The sequence below is a fragment of the Macaca fascicularis genome, chromosome 3 (assembly GCF_037993035.2).
Source record: "Macaca fascicularis isolate 582-1 chromosome 3, T2T-MFA8v1.1".
NCBI lineage: Eukaryota > Metazoa > Chordata > Mammalia > Primates > Cercopithecidae > Macaca > Macaca fascicularis.
The window spans coordinates 179,786,076-179,808,994 of NC_088377.1; the positions used below are offsets into that span (position 1 = coordinate 179,786,076).

The 22,919-nt window shown below is 38.6% G+C and overlaps 1 protein-coding gene across 2 annotated transcripts in view; it reads left to right on the forward strand.

The window, feature by feature from the left end:
* AKR1D1 (aldo-keto reductase family 1 member D1) overlaps positions 1-20,543 on the forward strand; it is a 41,395-nt gene extending 20,852 nt beyond the window's left edge. The window contains exons 1-7 of one of the 2 annotated variants that reach the window (XM_074036066.1): positions 1,119-1,190; positions 1,395-1,472; positions 7,885-8,007; positions 9,178-9,287; positions 9,984-10,149; positions 16,281-16,363; positions 19,202-20,543. In XM_074036066.1, coding sequence (XP_073892167.1) covers positions 1,143-1,190; positions 1,395-1,472; positions 7,885-8,007; positions 9,178-9,287; positions 9,984-10,149; positions 16,281-16,363; positions 19,202-19,244 — 651 coding nt within the window. In that variant the 5' untranslated portion in view covers positions 1,119-1,142 and the 3' untranslated portion in view covers positions 19,245-20,543. Of the gene's footprint in view, positions 1-1,118; positions 1,191-1,394; positions 1,473-7,884; positions 8,008-9,177; positions 9,288-9,983; positions 10,150-16,280; positions 16,364-19,201 lie in introns of those variants that run through there. The other variant, XM_005550881.3, reaches the window with a different exon arrangement.
* Positions 20,544-22,919: the final 2,376 nt, after the last annotated feature.

A 22,919-nucleotide genomic window follows, 5' to 3' on the forward strand; every position in this document is an offset into this window, starting at 1 on the left:
CCCATTAGGTCCCACCTCCCAACACAGTTGCACTGGGGATTAAATTTCCAACACATGAATTCGGGAGGACACATTTAAACCACAGCGATTCCCAATAAGAAAATCCCGATTACCAAAGTCAACAAAGACTTTCATCCTGCCAAACCCAATAGACATTTTGTCCTCCTATTATTTGATCTCTTTCAATACAGTTGACTACCAACTCCTTCTGTAAACATTTTCTTCTCATGGTGCTCATGACATCTCATGACCTTCCCATGGTCTTTGGCAGCTTCTTCTCTGCCAGCTTCCAAATGTTGTTATGCCCAGTCCTCTACCCTCAATATTCTTGTCTTACTAGCTACACTCTCTCTATAGGTGACTTAATCCAACCTTGTGGATTTGATACCATTTTACATGCTAATGACTCCCAAATTTTATCTGTAGCCATGACCTCTCTCTGAGCTGCTGACTTCTCTGTTCAACTGCCTGCCTCAATATCCACTTGAATGTTTAATGACCATTTCAAAGTCAAAATATCCAAAATGATATTCCAGATTGCTAGCCCCAACCTCAGGAAATGGTTACCACCACCCACCCAAGGCGTCTGGGAATCATCTTTGATTCCTCCCTATCCCTCATTTCCACCACCCTACCTCATTTCCAAGTCAACATTAAGGCATGGTGGCTCTACTACTTGTTCATGTGCTAATCTGTTCCCTTCTTTTCCTCTCTACTGCAGTTGCCCCAGTCCCAGGCACCATCAGCTCTCCGCTATTGCATATAGCACCTTAGGCTGAGTTCCCCAGGAGCAGACCCTGAGATGAAGAGAATGCATACAAGAGTGATTTATTTTGAAGTACAACCAGGGAAAACTGATAAGCGAGTGGGGAAATGTGGCTGAAAAATAAGAGGTTAAGCAGATGTGAGGTAGAAAGCAGAGTCCTACAGAGAGCAACGTAGGCTAAATGTCACAGAAAGCTCTGGACACAAAGTTGTTCACATCTCAGAATTACACAGTCACGGGGCAAAGAAACAAATATTGATACTTGCAACTTTAGGTCAAAGGCTGCCCCAGCGAGGGGAGCAGGGTGTAAATTCCTGGGCACATCTAATTGAGTAGATACACAAGTCCCAGTAGCCTGAGGTCTGTCCTCTAACAGATGCAGGTGTCAGCTGTACAGAGTGAAAGGACAGTGCACACAAGACAGGTACTGGCATCCCAGGGGGCATGGGCAGGTGTCTTAATCCAGCTGGGCCACTATGACAAAATACTTTAGACTGGGTGATTTAGAAACAATAGACATTTATTGCTCACAATTATGAAAACTGGGAAGTCTAAATTCTATTATTTTAATTCCCAGGTATAAATAAAATGAATTACATTTATTCTTTTTTTTTTTTTTTTTTTCCAGCCAGGAGATGAAGTATACCCTAGAGATGAGAATGGCAAATGGTTATATCACAAGTCAAATCTGTGTGCCACTTGGGAGGTAAGTTCAAATGTGCTTCTTATTTTAAAAGACTATATTTTTAACACTGTGATCTGATTATTCCTGTCATATTTATGGAGAAAGATGCACCCTTTTCTTCCAATGAAAAGTAACAGTCAGAACAGGCATTCCTAACCGTAAGTACAGGTATATGAAATCTCCACTGCTGAGTACTAAATAATTCTTACTTTTGTTTTGCTGGAATGCCAAAGAAAAGAGAGCGGTGTGGAAGGAAAAACAATGTAAACAAAATATGTTCTAATATAAAAGTAATTAAAATATGTGAATAAGATAAATTCACAAAATAAAAAAAATAAATCTTAAGTTGTTAATATGATGCCTAAAAGAAACAAACTTAAAATGATACATAAAAAACTGAAAAACAGGCCAGTCGCAGTGGCTCATGCTTGTAATTCCAGCACTTTGGAAGGCCAAGGTGGGCGAATCATCTGTGGTCAGGAGTTCGAAACCAGCCTGGCCAACATGGTGAAACTCTGTGTCTAATAAAAATGCAAAAATTAGCCAGGCGTGGTGATGGGCACCTATAATCCCGGCTATTTAGGAGGCTGAGGCAGGAGAATTGCTTGAACCTGGGAGGCAGAGGTTGCAGTGAGCCAAGATCATGCCACTGCACTCCAGCCTGGGTGACAGACAAGATGCCGTCTCACAAAAAAACCTGAAAAGCAATTGTGTTTTTTATTTCTGAGCAAGCTGCTGGCTCTTTTCCCAAGATCACAAGAGTAGAGAACTATAGGAAAATAATATATAAACCCTTACGGATGCATGGCGGGGAGGGATATTTTGAACTTGTTTGCTTAGAGGTGGTGTGGCAGCTCTGACCTAGAGTAGAAGTCAACCCAACAAGCAGGAAGAAGATAGTACAGGAGAGGAAGGGTTGGTCCTTTTGCACTTCCTTCACCCCTGCCATAGCCTGGGAACAAATATTTCCACACAGTTGGAAACTCAGGGCTCAGTCAGGTATTTTCAGGAATCACAGTAGAGCAGCCTTGAAATCCTGAACTTGTGAAAAGTTGAAGAAAAACATAAGTTACCCACTGACTTCTGGCAGTTTTTTTCCCACTGATACAATTCTAAACTCCAAAAGCTTGGAAATTACACTCTGGTAAGTACCTCTTTCTATGTACTTGCCTCTGAGGCGAGAGCTGAAGGTCTGAGCTGCGGAGTTGTTTAGAGGGGTGAGGAGGAATATTTATTTCCCAGTGCCTGGGGCTCCGTCCGAAAGAACACACAGTCACTCCTGACCTCATGGGAGCGAATCAGGTTTGGATAGTTGGACGTTTTGAACATTCTCTTCTAAGGGACTACCTAACAGGACAGCCAGTATCTCCATGAAAAAATGATTTTACAGCCCAAAGTAACAAGGCATTTTTTTCACAAGAAGACAATACATCTCAATTACTGATCCCAACATAAACAGAACAGAGAACCAGGAACCTTTAAATTAACCAATTAATATATTAGAGAGCATAAGAAAAGATATTAGCAATATGAAATATGAACAAACAACATTTTAAAAAACAAGCGAAAATAATAATTAAAAAATAAAAAGAGTGCAATAGGTTGGGATAATAGAAGAAAATCGTCAAAGTGAGATATCAGAATGAGGAAATCTCTCAATATGAAGAAGAAAAGGACAAGAATTTTTTTAAATATGAAAGAAAAGCTAAGAAATTCAAAGAATAAAATTAGAAATTCCAATATCCACACAATTGGAGTCTAAGAAAAAAGAAAGAAGAAAAAACAAAAGGAAACAAGAAAGTGGGCATAGTGGCTCATGTCTGTAATCCCAATGCTTTGGGAGGCCAAGGCTGGAGGATCACTTGAGCCCAGGAGTTCAAGACCAGCCTGGGAAACATAGTGAGACACCATCTCTACAAAAAAGAAAAAAAAAAAAGTAGGGAGTAGTAATTACAGAAAAAAAAAAAAAGATCTTAAAGGGATCATGGAGCACAAAAGAGGAAAGATGAGGAATATCTTTCTGAGAAAGAGAATAATTCACATTTATAGTCAGAGATTCTATTAAAATGGTATCATACTAAAATGAAAAGTATACAGAAAGAGCTATAGGATATAGGAGATTTCAACATTATCAACCTTCTTAACCTGGTTGACATTTATAGAACACTTCACCAAAATATAACAGAGTGTTATTTTTCTTTTTTTCTTTTTTTTTCTAGACGAGTTTCGCAATGTCGCCCACGCTGGAGTGTAATGGCGTGATCTCGGCTCATTGCAACCTCTGCCTCTTGGATTCAAACAATTCTGCCTCAGCCTCCTGAGTAACTGGGATTACAGGCTCACGCTACCATGCCCAGCTAATTTTTGTATTTTTAGTAGAGACGGGGTTTCACCATGTTGGTCAGGCTGGTCTCAAACTCCTGACCTCATGATCCATGCGTCTTGGCCTTTCAAAGTACTGGGATTACAGATGTGAGCCACTGCGCCCGGCAACATAGGCCATATTTTGAGACATAACGTAAATCTCAGTAATTCTAAAATAAAAGTATTTTAATTATGTAAGGTATGCTGTCTGATCAAACAGGAGGCACACATGTAAATAATCCATAAGACCTAAAAAAATTAAAATCTTTATCTAGATGTAATTTATATATTAGCAACACACGATTGGAAATTATTTTTAAAAACAATACTAAACATTAAATATTTAGAGATAAATCTTTAAAAATCTGTGCAAGAGCTAAACAGTAAAAACAACAACTTATAACTGAAAGAAATCAAAGATGATCCAAAATTCAATGGAGATTTACCATGTTCCTTGATCAGAATATTAAGATGTTAATTCACCCCAAATTCATCTGTAGATTCAATGTAACCCCAGTCAAAATCTCAATAGAAATAGAAAACCTACTTCTAAAATTTATATGGGGCCCGGAGCAGTGGCTTATGCCTGTATATCTCAGCACTTTGGGAGGCGAAGGCAGGTGGATCACATGAGGCCAGGAGTTCAAGACCAGCCTGGGCAACATGGCAAAACCCTGTCTCTACTAAAAACACAAAAATTAGCTGGGCATGGTGGTGCCCATCTATAATCCCAGCTACTTGGAAGGCTGAGGCATGAGAATCGTTTCAACCTGAGAGGCGGAGGTTGCAGTGAGCCGAGATCTCACCACTGCACTCCAGCCTGGGTGACAGAGTGAGAGTCTGTCTCAAAAAAATAAATAAAATAAAATTTATATGGAAGTACAAATAATCTATAATAACCACAACAACTTTTTGAAAAAGAGCAATAGCCAAGCACAGTGGCTCATACCTGTAATCCCAGCACTTTGAGAGGCTGAGCAGGGAGGATCACTTGAGCCTACGAGTTCAAGACCAGTATGGGTAACAGTGAGACCCCATCTCCACAAAAACATAAAACAATTAGCCGGGCATGGGGGTGGCATGTGCTTGCGGTCCCAGCTACTCAGGAGGCTAAGGTCGGAGGATCACTTGACCTGGTGGTTGAGGCTCCAGTGAGCTATACCACTGCAATCCAGCCTCAGTGACAGAGCAAGACTCCATCTCACAAACAAAAGGCAATAAGTTTGGAGGGCTTATACTAATTTCAAGAATTATTATACAACTACTGTAATCATGACAGTGCCATATTAGCATAAAGAGGAACATATAGGTCAATAAAACCTAATGTTAAAATAGACTCACATACATATATGGTCAACATGGCCTGGGCAACATGGCAAAATCCTGTCTCTACTACAAACACAAAAATTAGCTGGACGTGGTGGTGCCCATCTATAATCCAAGCTACTTGGAAGGCTGAGGCATGAGAATCTGATTTTCAACAGAAATGCCAAGGCAGTTCAATGGGGGAGGGTAATCTTGTACTAAAAGTGGCCCATACCAGCTTGCAAGAACCTGTTGTGCAAACCTCTTCCTAACTCTACATTCAGTGATGTTGGATTGTTAGCTTGAATAACCTGGTGTGACTAGTCACATCACAGACATTGACAAATACTACAAACTGGGGAGCTTTTTTCTTCCTGGATAGCTGGTTGTTAAATATTTATCAGTATTACACTGGAGGTGTTCATGATCTTGATTGTGATGATAATTTTACTGGTGTATGCATACATTAAAATCCTCAAAATGTACACTTCAAAATGTGTAGTTTATTATACATCAGTTATAACCCACCAAACTATAAGGCAAAATGATGCAGGATAAAAAGTTCCACATCTACACATGCTCAGAAATTTTGCCACATAAAGACCCACACTGGAAATCATTAGGTCTGAGTGATGTACTAAGTAAAAGGAATAAAAATCTAACAGATGCTCCAAAAAAATGCATAAAGCAAAAGTGATCAAATTAAACTTAAAGTATGTATTATCTGTGAACATATTTAAGATCAAATAACAAGAGGAAAATGAACCCATAAGATGCTACAATTAAAGTTTATATATATACTATTAGCATCACAGATGTTGAGGGTAGACATAAATTCTGCATAAACATGCTAAGTTATTGTCTTTATTAGAAAAGTTCTTAAAAGTAATAAAGAGTTAAGATGAAACAGAATAAGTGGGATAAATTGAAATACATCAAGATGGTAGAAACAGTTCAAAAATATGTATGGTTGCAATAAATGTAGATAAAATAAACTCACCTAGACAGAGATTGACAATTTAAAAGGAGGCACCTAAGCAAAAAGACTTGTGAAAGTTAAAACTTTACAGTAAAACATACACACACACACACACACACACACCAGTCAAATATCAGAAAAAGTTAGTATTACTATATTAATATCATATAACACAGACTTAAAAATTAAAAGCATTATTAGGGATAAAAAGAGTTGTACATAAAGATGAAAGATTGAATTTACCAAAAAGATATACTAATTTAAGCACATATGTACCAAATAAAGTATCTTCAGAATATATAAAACAAAAAATTGACAGAATACAGAAGGACATTGGCTCATGCCCGAAATCCCAGCACTTTGGGAGGCCAAGGTAGGAGGATTGCTTGAGGCCAGGAGTTTGAAATCAGCCTGGGCAATCTAGTGAGACCCCCTCATCTCCAAAAAATATTTTAAAAACAAAATTTAACCAGTGTGGTTGCACATGCTTGTAGTCCAGCTACTCAAGGGGCTAAGAAGGTAGGATCTCTTGAGCCCAGAAGTCAAGGCTGCAGTGAGCAAAGATCCCACAACAGCACTCCAGCCTGGGTGACAGAGCAAGATACTATTTCAAAAAAAATAAAATAAAATACAGAAGAACATTAATATTATCACCAGTATAGTAAGAGATTTTTGACATATTCCTTTCAGTTTTTGACATATTCTTTCTGTTAATTTTGACATATTAATTTCAGTTACTGAGAAGCCAAGAAGAGCTAGACCTAATTTTATATATAACATGTATGTATGTATATTTGTATACATATAGGTATGAGAGAGACAGAGAGTGTTACATCCAAAAATGGGAGAATATATCTATTTCAGATATACCAGAATGTTTATAAAAATTGCCAGCCAGGCGCAGTGGCTTACGCCTATAATCCCAGCACTTTGGGAGACTGAGGCGGGTGGATCACCTGAGGTCAGGAGTTCGAGACCAGCCGGACCAACGCGGCGAAACCCCATCTCTACTAAAAATACAAAATTAGCCGGGCATGGTGGTGCATGCCTGTAATCCCAGCTACTCAGGAGGCTTGAACCCAGGAAGTGGAGGTTGCAGTGAGCCGAGATTGCGCCATTGCACTCTAGCCTGGGCAACAAAAGCGAAACTCCGTCTCAAAAAAAAAAAAAAAAAAAAAAGGGCCCAGGTATTATGCCATAAAGAAAGTATCCAAAAATTTCAAGAAGTAGGATCATTTTTTAAAAATGTTTTTAATTGAGACAGGGTATCACTCTGTTGCTCAGGTTGGAGTGCAGTGACAGTTATAACTCACTGCAGCCTCAATTTCCCCAGCTCAAGTGGATCCTTCCACTTCAGCCTCCTAAGTAACTGGGACTACAGGCATGCACCACCATGCCTACTTAATTCTTGATTTTTATTAGAGATAAAGTCTCACTCTGTTGACCAGGCTGGTCTTGAACTCCTGACCTCGAGTGATCCTCCTGCCTCAGCCTCCCAAAGTGCTGGGATTACAGGTGTGAGCCATCGCACCCTACCTGGGATCACTGAAGTGTGCTAAATACCTTGAGAAAATACAAGGGGAAAATATGGCATACACATATTTTCCAAACTCGATCATAGAATTCCTGCCTTTTCCCACCATTCTTCTTTTATTTTTTTTCGCAGGATGCTTATTAACATACCCAGGAACTTTCCTTTTTAAAGAATTCACAGTCACCCTTATAAACATTCATTCTTGCTTCTTGTGAGGCTTGTTTATTGACCTCTTGACATTTACTCTACAGGCTATGGAAGCTTGCAAAGATGCTGGCTTGGTGAAATCTCTGGGAGTGTCCAATTTTAACCGCAGGCAGCTGGAGCTCATCCTGAACAAGCCGGGACTCAAATACAAGCCAGTCAGCAACCAGGTACAGCCTAACAGCTTCCACTGGGGTGTGGGGAGTGGGGGCAGGATTTACATGACACGAAAAAGCCTCAGCTGGGAATCGGGAAGGCTCATGATTGCTCCACCTGAGTCTCATCATGGGCCCCCTATGCAAGTCTTTAGACTTCTTTCTATTGGTGTCACTTTAAAAAAACGGACTTGGGGCTGGGCGCAGTGGCTCACACGTGTAATCTCAGCACTTTGGGAGGCCGAGACGAGCGATCATGAAATCGGGAGTTCAAGACCAGCCTGACCAACATGGTGAAACCCCGTCTCTACTAAAAATACAAAAATTAGCTAGGCATGGTGGCACATGCCTGTAATCCTAGCTACTCAGAGGCTGAGGCAGGAGAATTGCTTGAACCCGGGAGGCGGAGGTTGTAGCGAGCCGAGATCACACCACTGTACTCCAGCCTGGGCGACAGAGTGAGACTCCGTCTAACAACAACAACAAAAAAGAATCTAATAAAAATCAATGACAAAAACAATGAGAAAAAACACTAAGGTTCAACAGAAAAAGGACTAAAAGAAATGAACAGAAATTCACAAAAGACAAATTGCAAGACTGGTAAACATGAAAAATGTTAAACTCACTATTAATTAGAGAAACTTAAATTGTAGTGTGATTTTTCTATTGCACATCAAATTAGCAAAGTTTTTGTCTTATTAATATTTTTAAATATAATGCCCCAATGTAGGCAAGTGATTAAATGCTAGTGAGTGCAAATTGGTTTAGCTTTACTTAAAAAAACAATTTGTCAATATGTATCAAGGCACTTAAAAAATGTTCACAGTCTTCTATTTCTAGTAATCTACCCTAATAAAAAATATCAGAATGCCTAGATAGACTGATATGTGTTTACTATAACATTGTTTATAATAGAAAAAAGTGGAAACAAAAAAAATTAAGGGAGTGATTAAGTTACAAGATATTCATATTATGTGAAATCTTAACAAAAGATGTTCTCAAATCCATTTTAAGGAAGCAAAATGAACAAGATACGAAGGGACAGACTAGGACACAAAATGTACACAGCATGAAGGAGATTCTATTAATAAAATGGATTCTATTGAATAACTTTTTTTTACTATAAAATTGCATTCAACAACGTGGCCTTGATTGTGTGCTCTGCTCTCCAATGCAACCACATAGGTTGAGTGCCATCCGTATTTCACGCAGCCAAAACTCTTGAAATATTGCCAACAACATGACATCGTCATTATTGCGTATAGCCCTTTGGGGACCAGTAGGAATCCAATCTGGTAAGTAAAACTTTAGGAAGTATTTCCTTTGATGTAGAGTGTGAGGCTCATGTGAACTACTGTACTTGATTGGAATGCCTTTTGGTTTGCCTATGCAACCCCTTCAAGTCATTATCTGTATATATGAATTAGAACTTTTCATACTTTCCTCACTGAGCTGTTGTGAAATTGATTACGTTATAGATATGAAATTGCCTATCAGTGCCCAATATATAGGAATGCTCAGTAAATGTTACTTTAATTATTATTTGACAAAGGAGTTTCTATGGCCATGTTTTGCAAATTTTGAATTTTTTGATCCTATATTCAATACTGATACTTTTACTATGATGTGTTCCATAAATGTAAGTAGAAATTTTTCTACTTTAAGGTGATTGCAAAAGTTGCGTCTCTATTTCTTCCACTTCAGTCTTCCTGCCTTTCCCTATATGCTGGCTGTCTCTGTAAGACTCATCAAAAAATATTATTTACCCTCTGAAGGAGGCAGCTCCATAAACTTGCTTTGCTTGATCTTCCCATACTAAGAGTACCTCTCCCTTCAATGCATACTCTGCACTCAGAGAAACTGGTTACAGGTGACCTGCAGTGTCCTGGTAGGTGACTGGGTGAATGGGAAGACAGAGGAGGAAGATGGCTTATTAACCTTTGGTTCTGATTACATAAACTAATTATGATGCATGTTTTGATATTTTTAAGGGTGAATGTTTCTTCTCCACCTTTGTTAAAGGATGCGCTTCTAAACTCATTGGGGAAAAGGTACAATAAGACAGCAGCTCAAATTGTTTTGCGTTTCAACATCCAGCGAGGGGTGGTTGTCATTCCTAAAAGCTTCAATCTTGAAAGGATCAAAGAAAATTTTCAGGTAAGAGAATTGCTTTTGGAAATGTGAAAAGATGGGTATGTTTGCTGTTTTTGCTTTTATAGAATATGTTCAGCTTAATAGGAAACTTGTAACACTCTCATACTGTATTTTATACCAGCTCCTTGACCCGTGTAGCCCATATCTAGGTTTAATTTTCACTGAATTTGAGACAATTGTTAGTACTTCAGAGATTGTTTTGCTACTTGTTCACTATCCAGATCCCTTATATTTTCTCTTTCCTTAATTTTTTTTTTTTTTTTTTTTTTTTTTTTTTTAAGAGACAGGGTATTGCTATGTTGCCCAGGCTAGACTGGAACTCCTGTCTTCAAGCGATCCTTCCACTTTGACCTCTCAAAGTTCTGGGATTACAGGCGTGAGCCACTGTACCCAGCCTCTTCTCTTATCTATTGACTCTTGACACTACCTACTCACTTCTCTACCAGCACAACAGAAATTGAGTGAATACAATTTGGAATTCATAATAGTCAACTTTCCACCTTCTTAATGGCTCTGGTAAAAGTTGAGGACAAATTCGAAAATTACTGACGAGGACCTTTTAGACTCTTGAATGCTAATTGCCTTTACTTCCCTCAATAAGTAATCTATGACTTACATTGTAACTTCCAGGTGAAGAAAGAACTAGACAAATGGGGTAATTCATTGATTCCACTACTACTAAAGACTAAACTGCTAGGTAAATACAACCATAGAAAAGTGCCATATAAAATTAATTAATTACCCATTAGTTAATTTACATTTCAAAAGTAAATTGCCTGTTTAGCCCTACTCATAATTAAAGATAAATAAAAAATAGGATACTAGTTGTCCCTTCATATCAGAAAATAATAAAAATACTTGGTAATATTTGGGGAAACAGGCGCTTTCACATACTATTGTTAGAAACATTGATTTGTATGAGATATGGAAGAGTAGGTTAAATTATTTCATGTCCATCAAAATTCAAATGCGCACGTTACATGATTTATTTATATATGGAATCTAAAAAAGTTAATCACATAAAAGTAGGGAGTAGAATAGTGGTTACCGGAGGCTGAGATTATTGAAGGGAGGGTGCTATGAAGAGATGTTGGTCAAAAAATGCATAATTACAGTGAGAAGGAATAAGTATCAAGAGATCTATTGTACAAAAAGGTGTCTATAGTTGATGATGATACAGTGTATTCTTGAAAAACATAAAGGGAGTACATCTTATGTGCTCTTACCACAAAAGTGATAACTATATGAGGTAATGCATTTGTTAATTAGCTAGATTTAGCCACTCCACAATTTATATGTATGTAGAAACATCATGTTGCATATGATAAAAACATACAATGTTATCTGTCAAATTAAATAAATCCAAATACACATATCCATTGACTCAGCAGTCTTATCCTATAGATGTATTTGCACATATATACATGGATGCACACACACACAGACAGATGTTTATTATAGAATTATTTGTAATATTTTAAAAACTCAAAACAATCTTCAACAGGATTTTATAAAACAAATTGTACATTGAAATATCATATAGCCATTTAAAAAAAAAAAGTACTGACATAGGAAGATATCCACAATATTAGACAATTACATCTTCAGAGCTTTTTTGCTACATGATAGAATGCAACTCAAACTTTAGCAAAGAAAAAAAAGATAATTTATTGGCTCGCATAACCAGAAAGTCCATGAGTAGATCAGAAATGGCCAGACACAGGTACTCAAATGATTTATAAAAAGATTTCGTTCTCTCTCTCTCGCTCCCTCTCTCTCTCCTTTCTCTCCACCCACATGGTGACACAGACAATTCCTAACAGCTCCAGGATAATCAATTACTCATACTCGGTGAAGAGTGAAGATGATCAGAAACAAAGGCTTCTATCAGGGTCTCTATCAATCCCTGATTAGCTCTTGTAGGTCACCCTCATATTACCCACTGTGGCCACAGAGTGGGATACCCTGATTTGCCCCCAGGGCTATATGCCTATTCCTGTGCTGAAGAAGTTAACAGCTCCACTAGAAAGGGGAAGGAAAGTTCATAAAAAGAAAAAAGGAGAAAAGATGCTAAATAGTTACATCAACTCCTGACAGTACTTTAACATTTGCCAAAATGCCTCATGCTAAAAAGTGGTTGACACTCTTTTCCACAGTCTTAGAAAGAGATCAACTGCATGACTAATGTGTTGGTTCACTGAAGATTAAAACACATTTTGATGGACTTTTCAAGGACTGAAAATTTTGCTGTTTAAAAATTACATGAGGGTGTTACAAGTGACCTTTGCAATGGAAGGCATTTGGACTTTATGGCATCTAGCAAATCGCAATTTTGTACCAGAGAAAATGCCACTCTCCTTGAAATTTTCATAGTAACTAATTATGTTATATTCCATATGTTTCCATAGCCTTGATAATAAAAGAATGGAACTCAGAGGTCACATATTCTAAAAAAATATAAAAGGGATACAGATTTAGAAGGAAAATGAGAATGAAAATCACAGCCAATTCTCACTTTTTAGGGAATAGACTCACCCAATAACCAAGAATTTTGCTGGGTATGAAAGCAAGAAGCAACAAAATAAAAAATTATGCTCTCTTAGAATGAAGGTAAAATAAACTGTTAGAATATTTTAAAAGAATGGCAAAGATCAATAAAACATAAAGAATAAACAGAAAAATAAATATTTTGATGATGAAAGAAAAGCAAAAGACAATAAAAATTATGTAATAAAAAGTTAAGACTGGGCACAGTGGTTCACACCCGTAATCCCAGCACTTTGGGAGGCCGAGGCAGGAAAATTGCTTGAGGCCAGGAGTTTGAGAGCAGCCTGGGCAACAAAGCGAGATCCCATTGCTTTAAAATAAAAAAAGTTAAGTTAAACCATCAGTTTAGGCCGGGCATGGTGGCTCACTCCTGTAATCCCAGCACTTGGGAGGCTGAGGCGGGTGGATCACCTGAGGTCTGGAGTTTGAGACCAGCCTGGCCAACATGGCAAAACCCTGTCTCTACTAAAAATACAAAAATTAGCCGGGTGTGGTTGTGGGCGCCTGTAACCCCAGCTACTCAGGAGGCTGAGGCAGGAGAATCACTTGAACTAGGCTGGCGGAGGTTGCAGTGAGCTGAGATCGCACCATAGCACTCCAGCCTGGCTGACAAGAGCGAAACTTTGTCTCAAAACAAACAAAAAAACTATGAGTTTAAAAACTAGATAAAATTAAAGGTAAAAATGAAGAAAACTAATATGGAGCCAGGATATTTTAAAAGTTAAAATTTAAAAAAAATATATGAAATCATACCAGGTGTGGTCCAGCTTTGTTGCCGTCATCCATTGGACGCCATTCTTTGAAGATGTTATCTCTGGGCTCACTTTCACTTTCTCCAACACTCTCCCTCTCATAATTCTTAGTGAATTCAACATCCACACCAGTCGTTCTCCACCCTTACCTGACAGCTCTGTGACTTCCTCTCCCATAAGAATCTTGTCCCATATATTTCAGCTCCTAATTCCCATGGCTATCCCTTGGAAATTACAATGACAACTTCCTAATAAATCCTCCATAGCCTCAATTTCAAACATCCCCCTCTCTTTCCTACACTAGCAATTGTTTCTCTCTACTGTGTAACTCCCACCAACATTCGCATGTATAGTAACCTCCTATCATAAAAAATAAAATCCAATCTAGACTCACTTTCCTCCCCAAGTATTACCCACTTCTCTCTGTTTCAAACATCTTGAACGAGAAGTTGTTCTCACTGCTTCTCATTCCCTTCCCCCACTATCTCTTGAGTCCATTCAAACCAAACATTTACCCTGACCATCCCACTGGAACAGCCCTTGTCAAAGTTACCGGTGACCTCCACATTGCTAGATCCAGTAATTCTCAGTCCTTGTCCCACTTGGTCTTTCAGCCACATCTGATACAGTCAACAATCTCTCCTTCTTCAAACATTTACTGGAATGGAAAACTGTAGGAGAAGCAGTTTGAGAGGAACTATCAGGAGCTCAGTTTTGTAATATGAGATCCTCATTCACTTAGGATAATTTGTGCCATGGGAGAAAAAAAAAGACCACCACTGAAAATCAATCCACATACAACAAGAAAAAACATGACGTAGAAATAATGTAGAGAGGGTGAATTTGAAAGCTTCTATTAAGATCGAAACCAAAGTTTATGAAAGTAAGTTTACTTTTATTCTCAACACAATGTAGGTTACAATTGCATGTTTATTAACTCAGAAGAAACAGTGAATCAGTGTTGATCTTTTCAAAATATGCTTGACAAAATTACATAACACAACATGACATCCTCTATTTCACAGAAGTTTTGCAGAATGTTCATAAAGAGAATAATTCTCACAAAAATTTTGGAGGGCTTTATCTGAAGGAGATTTGTAACTCTTTAATTTTTTTTCAAGTCACACTCTTTTGACATATCTATCAAAGGAGATTTTTAACTGTGCAGGATTCTTCTTTGAAAAACATCATACCTATCATTAGAACAAATCTCCAAGATCACTTTCTTTGATTTCATAAAATCCCGCATCTTTGCAAGATTTGCAACCTCACTTTGCCATTAGGGTATGCCATATATTTACTGGATAAGAGGCTGGCCCACCAAGACTTAAAGGACAGGACTAGTGTTTAGCAAAAAAGAAGTCTGGGTAAGGATTCGTTTTATAGGCGATTCATTCATTTTTATATTGTGCGAATTTTTCATTCCTTATATAATCTCATAAACACCAATAATTGGACAATAAATCATAAAAGAAAATGGTTCCCTGAAAAGAGTACTTGGAAATAATCCATGGAGGGAAAATTAACTAAATCATGTTCCATCTACACAATGAATACCGTGGCTAAAAGAATAAAGTCAGGTTGCATATTGTGATAGAACTATCACTGGGGTCACTAAGATATTATGTGAATAAAGGAAAGTTGCAGAATCATAAAGGTATGTTCTAATTACTGCATTTTCCTCTTAATGTGTGTAGTATTTGGGAGGAATATCTGGGAAGGGAAATAAGAATGGGGTGATGAGTGACAAGATTTTCATTATTTATTCCGTATAGGTCTAGGTACTTCTACAGTGTTTCATTTCTTTGCAAAGAGCATATATTTATGTACTACTTATATAATTAAAATCTATTAATCATTAAATATATTAAAATAAAAGTTAAAGGATAGAAAGATAAAATAATAAAGAGAAGATAGGTTATACACAGATAACCCAAATGTTAAAAATAAAAGGAAGTGAAAATAAAATATATAAATGTTAATAAGGGACAATTATAAAACCAGAATACAAATAAAGCATAAAAGCTAAGAAAAATAAAACAATGAAAATATAATTAGAATAAAAAGGTAGAAGAGACATCAAAGATGTTGAGAGAAAGGATTTCAACATAGCTAATTAAAAGTTAAAAACAAAGCAAATTAAAAGTTTTTTTAAAAAGCAAATTTAGGCCGGGTGTAGTGAGGCTCATGCCTGTAATTGCAGCACTTTGGGAGGCCGAGGTGGGAGGATTGCTTGAATTCAGGCATTTGAGACCAGCCTGGGCAGCATGGTGAAACCCCATCTCTACAAAAAATGCAAAAATTAGCCAGGCGTGGTGAAACGTGTCTGTAGTCCCAGCTACTTGGGAAACTGAGGCATGAGAATAGCTTGAACCCAGGAGGCGGAGGTTGCAGTGAGCCAAGATGGTACCACAGCACTCCAGCCTGGGTGACAGAGTGAGACCCTGTCTCAAAAAAAAAAAAAAAAAAAAAAAAAGCATATTTAGAGACTCAGAATTTTTTAAGTGTAAGACAGTAGTTCAGAATCAAAAGCCCAGCATTTCATACAGAAATAAGAGTTGTTCACATTTGAAATTTTAGGGGATTTCATTAACATTTGTGGTTTCAGAGCATTTGGAATTTCTTGTAAGATGTCCCCAGAAAGACTGTCTCAAAAACAAAGGGCAGATCAGAGTATCCAGCTCCACCTCAGTGGGTAGCCCCCCAACACCAGCCTGACTCCTCTTAGACATTTGCAAAGATATTCATACATCTTTCAGAGGCTCTCACTGGTGGTCCCACTTTCTGATCCCAAGCTTGACCTTCAAAAATATTCCATTATTTCCATTATTTCAGATCTTTGACTTTTCTCTCACTGAAGAAGAAATGAAGGACATTGAAGCCTTGAATAAAAATGTCCGCTTTGTGCCGTTGCTCATGTAAGTTCTGGGGATCATTAATGGGTACTGGCCAGTGGTATTGAATGGTCATGTGTCAAGCAACAAGGCTTATATGAACCCTGACCTATGTCCATAGCACCAGGGCAAAGCATGGTGGGCCGCATATTCTGAATGTTAACATGCCTGAGGGAAATACATCCACTACAGGCCTTCCACAACCCTACACTCTCACTGAAAAGGAAGGTCCTGGCATCTGTGACATTCTGTGACTTAGGTGAAACCATGCAGACTAAGGAGCCTGAGGATAATTAATTTATCATGTACATATGCTAAAACAACAGCAGCACAAATGTTGAAACAACTTATTTATTTAATCCTAAAAATCAAAGTGATGCACCAATCAGGGCAAAATTATTAAAAAAAAAAAATTCTGAGAGGCATGATAATGTTGCAGAAAGAACACTAGATTGAAAAACAAGAACTTAGACTTTCAGATAAATACTTTCTTGCCGATAAGATTTTAGTTTCTAGCTCTACCTATTAGCTGACTTCCCACAAGCAAAACTCGGTATACTCGTTCAAAATGTCAAGTTCGGCCAACCAACTGAAGTAGCTCTTTATTCTCTAAATATTACAGGCCCTTTAAAAAAAATAGTTTGGGCCAGGTGTGGTGGCTCACGCCTGTAATCCCAACACTTTGGGAGGCCAAGGTGGGCGGATTGCCTGAGGTTGGGAGTTAGAGACCACCCTGGCCAACACGGAGAAACCCCGTCTCTGCTAAAAATACAAAAATTAGCTGGGTGTAGTGGCACATGCCTGTAATCCCAGCTACTCAGGAGGCTGAGGCAGGAGAATCGTTTGAACTCAGGAGGCAGGGGTTGCAGTGAGCCGAGATCATGCCATTGCATTCCAGCCTGGGCAACAAGAGCAAAACTCCATCTCAAAAAGAAAAAAAAGAATAGTTTCTATATATGTGTGTATAGATATACACACACATATACACATATATATATTCATATACACACATATGCATTTTTTTCTTCTTAATCATTTTCTATTAATCTTTCAGTTCTTCAAATCACCTGAATAGTCATCTTCATCTTGAATCGTTAAGTGAGCATTCAGAAAATGCTAAGATGACTCATATGGTTTGGACACTTACTTTATTGATCCCACTGTTTTTCATGGGCCAGAAAGTACACTGGCTGGATTAATATTGAATTTCTGAATTAATAAAACAGCTTCCTAATGGAAATTTTTCAGGGGGAAAATTGTTTGACATCAAAAGGCACCACCACCCAGCCTCAAGAACAAAAGAGTAAACATAAACACATAAATAACACTTTCCCAGAACTAACAGTTATAGGTTAATTAATAGCTCTTGAAGATAAATGATTTCTATTGAATTGATATTATATCATTAAGTTTAGAAGACAAGCCAGGTGCAGTGTCTCATACCTGTAATTCCAGCACTCTGGGAGGCTAAGATAGGAGAATCACTTGAGGCCCAGAGTTCAACACCAGCCTAGACAACATAGCAAGACCCCATCTCTACAAAAAATTTAAAAATAAGCCATCGTGGTGGCAAGCACCTGTAGTACTAGCTACTCAGGAGGCTGAGGTGGGAGGATCACTTGAACCCAAGACTTTGAGTGAGCTATGACTACACTCCATCCTGGTAGACAGAGTGACGCCCTGTCTCAAAAAAATACAAAAAACAAACAAACAAAAACAGTATAATCCGTCAATGTACTAATTGTTTTACAGACGGTTGGTGACATTATTCATCTTGACATTTGTCATTATAGCAACTTGGGGGAAAAAAATAACTCTTACCAGGAAATAACTAGAAAAATCAGCAAGGTGAAACAAGAATTAGACCCCATTAATCACAAATACTGTATCATTTAGAGATACTGGACCATGATGTTTTTCAGCTTTTATCAAGTTGATTTTTAACATTTGAAAATCTTAATATTTTCCATTTTAATTTACAGTACCTACAGAAAACTAAATCAGGAACACATACACTCCAGACATTTCACAGACCATTTCATCATTGTTATCTAAGAGCTAAATTCACTGCCATCATCATTGTCATAATCATCAAGGAAACTTATTTTTCTACTCATCACGTTTCTAGATCTCAAACTCTCAACAGGCAGGAGGTCTGGTGAGAGGGGCAAGTAAAAATGCTAATGAGACTGGGTGTGGTGGCTCATACCTGTAGTCCCAGCACTTTGGGAGGCCGAGACAGAGGGACTGCTTCAGCCCAGGAGTTCAGCTTGGGCAACTGTGGTGGCACATACCTATAATCCCAGCTACTTGGGAGGCTGAGGTAGGAGGCTTGCTTGGGAGCCCAGAAGTTTGAGGTTGCAATGAGCTATGATGATGCCACTGCACTCCGACCTGAGTGACAGAGCGAGATTCCATCTGTAAAAAAAAAAGAAAAAGAAAAAAGTGCTCATCAGCAGAGGGTGACACTGGTAATAAGAGTTTTGAAGAGAAATACCCACGTAGTGGATTGGAGGAGGCAGCCAGCGTCAAGGGAACAGAAAGGGGGAAGGAGTAGGGAAGAGGTGTGCACATCTGACATGCCTAAGACATGACTCACCTCTGGGGATTCTGTTCTGAGTAAAATGTTGATAAGGTGGCCACTAACCTTCCCTCAACATACTCATATTCAGGAGGCTGTCCAGAGCTTCAGGAAAAGGTGCTGGCTTGAGGGAAAACAAAAGAGGAGAGTAGGTAAGAAACAGTAAAGGAATGAATAGGAGAGAGGGGTAGTGTCAGTGAAATTCTCAAAGGATGCTAGTGAAACATACAGCTGTGCAATTTTTGAGTGAACTTTTTTCTGTGGGGGAATTGTTTTGGCAGGTGGCGCGATCATCCTGAATACCCGTTTCATGATGAATACTGACTGCAGGGAGTTCCTGAACAGATTTTTCACTCCCATGAGTGCCAAGACGGTGCGATGGGTAGTCCCCTGGATGTGAAAATGAAAAGGGTTTTACCATCCTAAGAAAAAATAATGATGGAAATGTGTTTGATGTTTGTGTAGTGTAAGTGACTTTGACTGAGTCATATTGAAGTAAAAATATTAAAATCTGTTGAAATAACTCTTAGGAAATTATCAACTAATTTTTTCAGATCAATATCTTCTACGTTCCAGACAGAAAAAAATTAGACTTCGGAAGAAACATCAAAGGCAACATATGACAAGAAGTTCATGAATCTGGGTAGTAGCGTTGGCAATCTGAGTTCTTTAAGGGTTAACAGGACAACAAAGTGCATGTGGCAGTGTGCTGGCAGTGGCCTTGAGGCTTTGGACCATTGGTTATAAAACAGACACAGCCAAGATAAGACCACACATGCATTATTAACAAGGAAGTGATTTGCTGCACCTTGAGTTGAGAGGGCTACATGTAGAAAAGTCTTAAAATAGAGCTAAATACCACAGTGGTCAACAAAGCCATCATGATGTTGTTGTTTGTTTCCATCCAATGTATGTTTGTTTAGTTTTTATCCAACTTGAAGAATGAAAACTTAACTGGATCTCTCTTGCATCCTTAAAGGGCCTGAGTCTCAACATGGCTGCTGATCCATACTCACACATCTTACCATCGATCTTGCCTACATTGATTATAGAACCACTACTATGTGAAAAGGCTTGAAACAACCAACATACACAAATAAAACCCTGCCTTGTAAAATAGTTCTGAGATGCTATTTTAAAAGAGGGATTTAAAAAGGAAACTTTGGGAGATATATTGAAATAAGGTGCTTTATAACATTACTGTATTTAAGACTTTAACAGTGTTACTTGGATAGCTTATATGAATTTTGAGAAAGTAGCAAGTTCAAAAGAACTCTGGTAATTTTACTGTATGTACAATTTAAAGAGTGAATAAGATTATTAGAATTCAGCCATAGAAATATATCTGTTTTCAGTTCAACTACAGAAATATATTTTATTCATTCACATTAGGTCACTGTCATAGGATGAGAGAGTTCTTCAAAAATTATGTTTTCCCAAGATCAGTTGCTTATAGATAATGTTCAACAACCTCAAGACATATATTTCTGAGAAATTATCATTTTAAAAAATTTGGTCTATATTGATTGTTTTCACTGATTCCAATATTATTGCTTACAATGGTGACCTCTGGAAAATATTTTGTTCACAAGAAATAATAAAGTATAATGATTTGTTGCATCACATGAATCTCCATTCTGTTTCTAAGGTTGGGGCAGGGGAAGAATAATCTGAAGCCAAATTAAAAGGCCTTTGATTTGATTTAATTCCTGCTGTACATTTAGCATTGGAAAGAGAGGAAAGAAAAGGGGGTGCCACCAGGCATGGTGACTCATGCCTATAATCCCAGCAATTTGAGAGGCCAAGGCGGGTGGATGGCGTGAGCCCAGGAGTTCAAGACCAGCCTGGAACAACATGGTGAAACTCCATCTCTACCAAAAAAAAAAAAAAAATTAGCCAGGAATGGTGGTACACACCTGTGGTCCCAGCTACTCAGGAGGCTGATGTGGGAGGATCACTTGGGTTGGGGGGCAGAGGTTGCAGTGAGCCAAGATTGTGCCACTGTACTCGAGCCTGGGTGACAGAATGAGATTCTGTCTCAAAAAAAAGGAAAGGAAGGAAGGAAGGAAGGAAGGAAGGAAGGAGAAAAGGAAGGAAGGAAGGAGAAAAGGAAGGAAGGAAGGAAAAGAAGGAAGGAGAAAAGGAAGGAAGGAAGGAAAGAAGGAAGGAAGGAAGGAAAAGAAGAAAGGAAGGAAGGAGAGAAAAAAAAGGGGGTACCATTACGAAAGAGCATAAACTTGAGTCCTGGTCCCTGTTGTCAAAGCCCTTCAAAATACTTTAAGGGTATTAGTGTAGAGGTGAGAATGGAAACAACACCTATCAAAGCATTTTAAAGACAGGCATTGGAAAAGAGTCCCATCATTTATCAGCAAAAAGGTATTTCTAAAAATTGGAAGAGAGGAATCCTCTCTTAGTCATAACAGAGATGGAGGAAAAAAGATCTGGAGACAGAAAGTAGGAACCTCAGGAAAGAACAACAGCCTGATGGAAGCTTCTGCATGTTCCTTCTCCCTCCACTGTCACCCCTCTCAAGCTTCCCATCTGTTATGGGTTGAACTGTGTCCTCTCAAAATTCATACATTAAAGCCCAGCCCCCAGTACCTCAGAATGTGATCTTAAAGAAAAATAGGGCCAGGTGTGGTGACTCATGCCTGTAATCTCAGCTATTTGAGAGGCTAAGGTGGAAGGATCACTTGAGGCCAGGAGTTTGAGACCATCCTGGTCAACAGAGGGAGACCTTATGTCTATAAACATTTAAAAATTAGCTGGATATGGTTTTGCACACATGGCTGGTTGTGCAGACACATAGCACCCAGCTACTTGGGTGGCTGAGGCAGGAGAACTGTGTGAGCCCAGGAGTTTGAGGCTGAAGTGAGCTGTGATCATGCCACTATACTCTAGCTTGGATAACAAAGCAAGACCTCATCTCTTAAAAATAAATAAAATAGGGTCATTGCATATGTAATTAATTAAGATGAGATCATACTGGGGTAGGGTGGAGTAAGGCAAACCCTAAACCAATAAGACTCTGTCCTCATAAAAAAGGAAATTTGGACACAGACAACACACAGGGTGAATGTCATGTGAAGATGAAAACAGAGATCACGGTGATGCTTCTACAAGGTAAGAAATGACAAAGATTTTCAACAACTACAAGAAACCAGGCAAAAGCCTTGGAACAGATTTCACTTCAGCCCTCAGAGGGAATCAACATTGCCAACACCTTCATCTCAGATGTCTAGGCTTCAGGACTGTGAAACACTACAGTTTTGTTCTTTAAGCCACCCAGTTTGTGGTACTTAGTTACAGCAGCTTTACAAACGAACACACCACCCCTCAATAAAGATTTCTTGTATCTCCAGTTAACATCAGCTGTAAAAATGTCCTTGCCAAATCAATGCTGTGCTGGGCCCAAGTATTGACAACCAATAATCTTGATCTTTTGGGGACTTTTGCAACCCCAAAGAGATGTTTGTTAACCCAAATCAATTTTTCTTATCAATGGCCTCTGATCAGCTATGTAGAAAGATCCATCAATAGTGATGCAACCTGCCTGAAAAAGTAGAGGAAACCCATGGCATGCCATGCCTACTGGTCCACAGAAACATAGCGGGCTGGAGCAGCAAAGACATCCTGCCCCAGTACACAGAATGTTTCTGGATCTGCAGTGTTTCTTGGTAAGATTGTTTCTTGGCCGGGTGTGATGGCTCACGCTTTTAATCCCAGCACTTTGGGAGGCCAAAGCTGGTGGATCATGTGAGGTCAGGAGTTCAAGACCAGCCTGACCAACATGAGGAAACCCTGTCTCTACTAAGTACAAAAAAAAAAAAAAATTAGCCAGGCATGGTGGCACATCCCTGTAATCCCAGCTACTTGGGAGGCTGAGGCAGGAGAATCACTTGGACCTGGGAGTTTGCAGTGAGCCAAGATTGTGCCACTACACTCCAGCCTGGGCAACACAGTGAAATTCCATCTCAAAAAAAAAAGGAATGTTTCTTG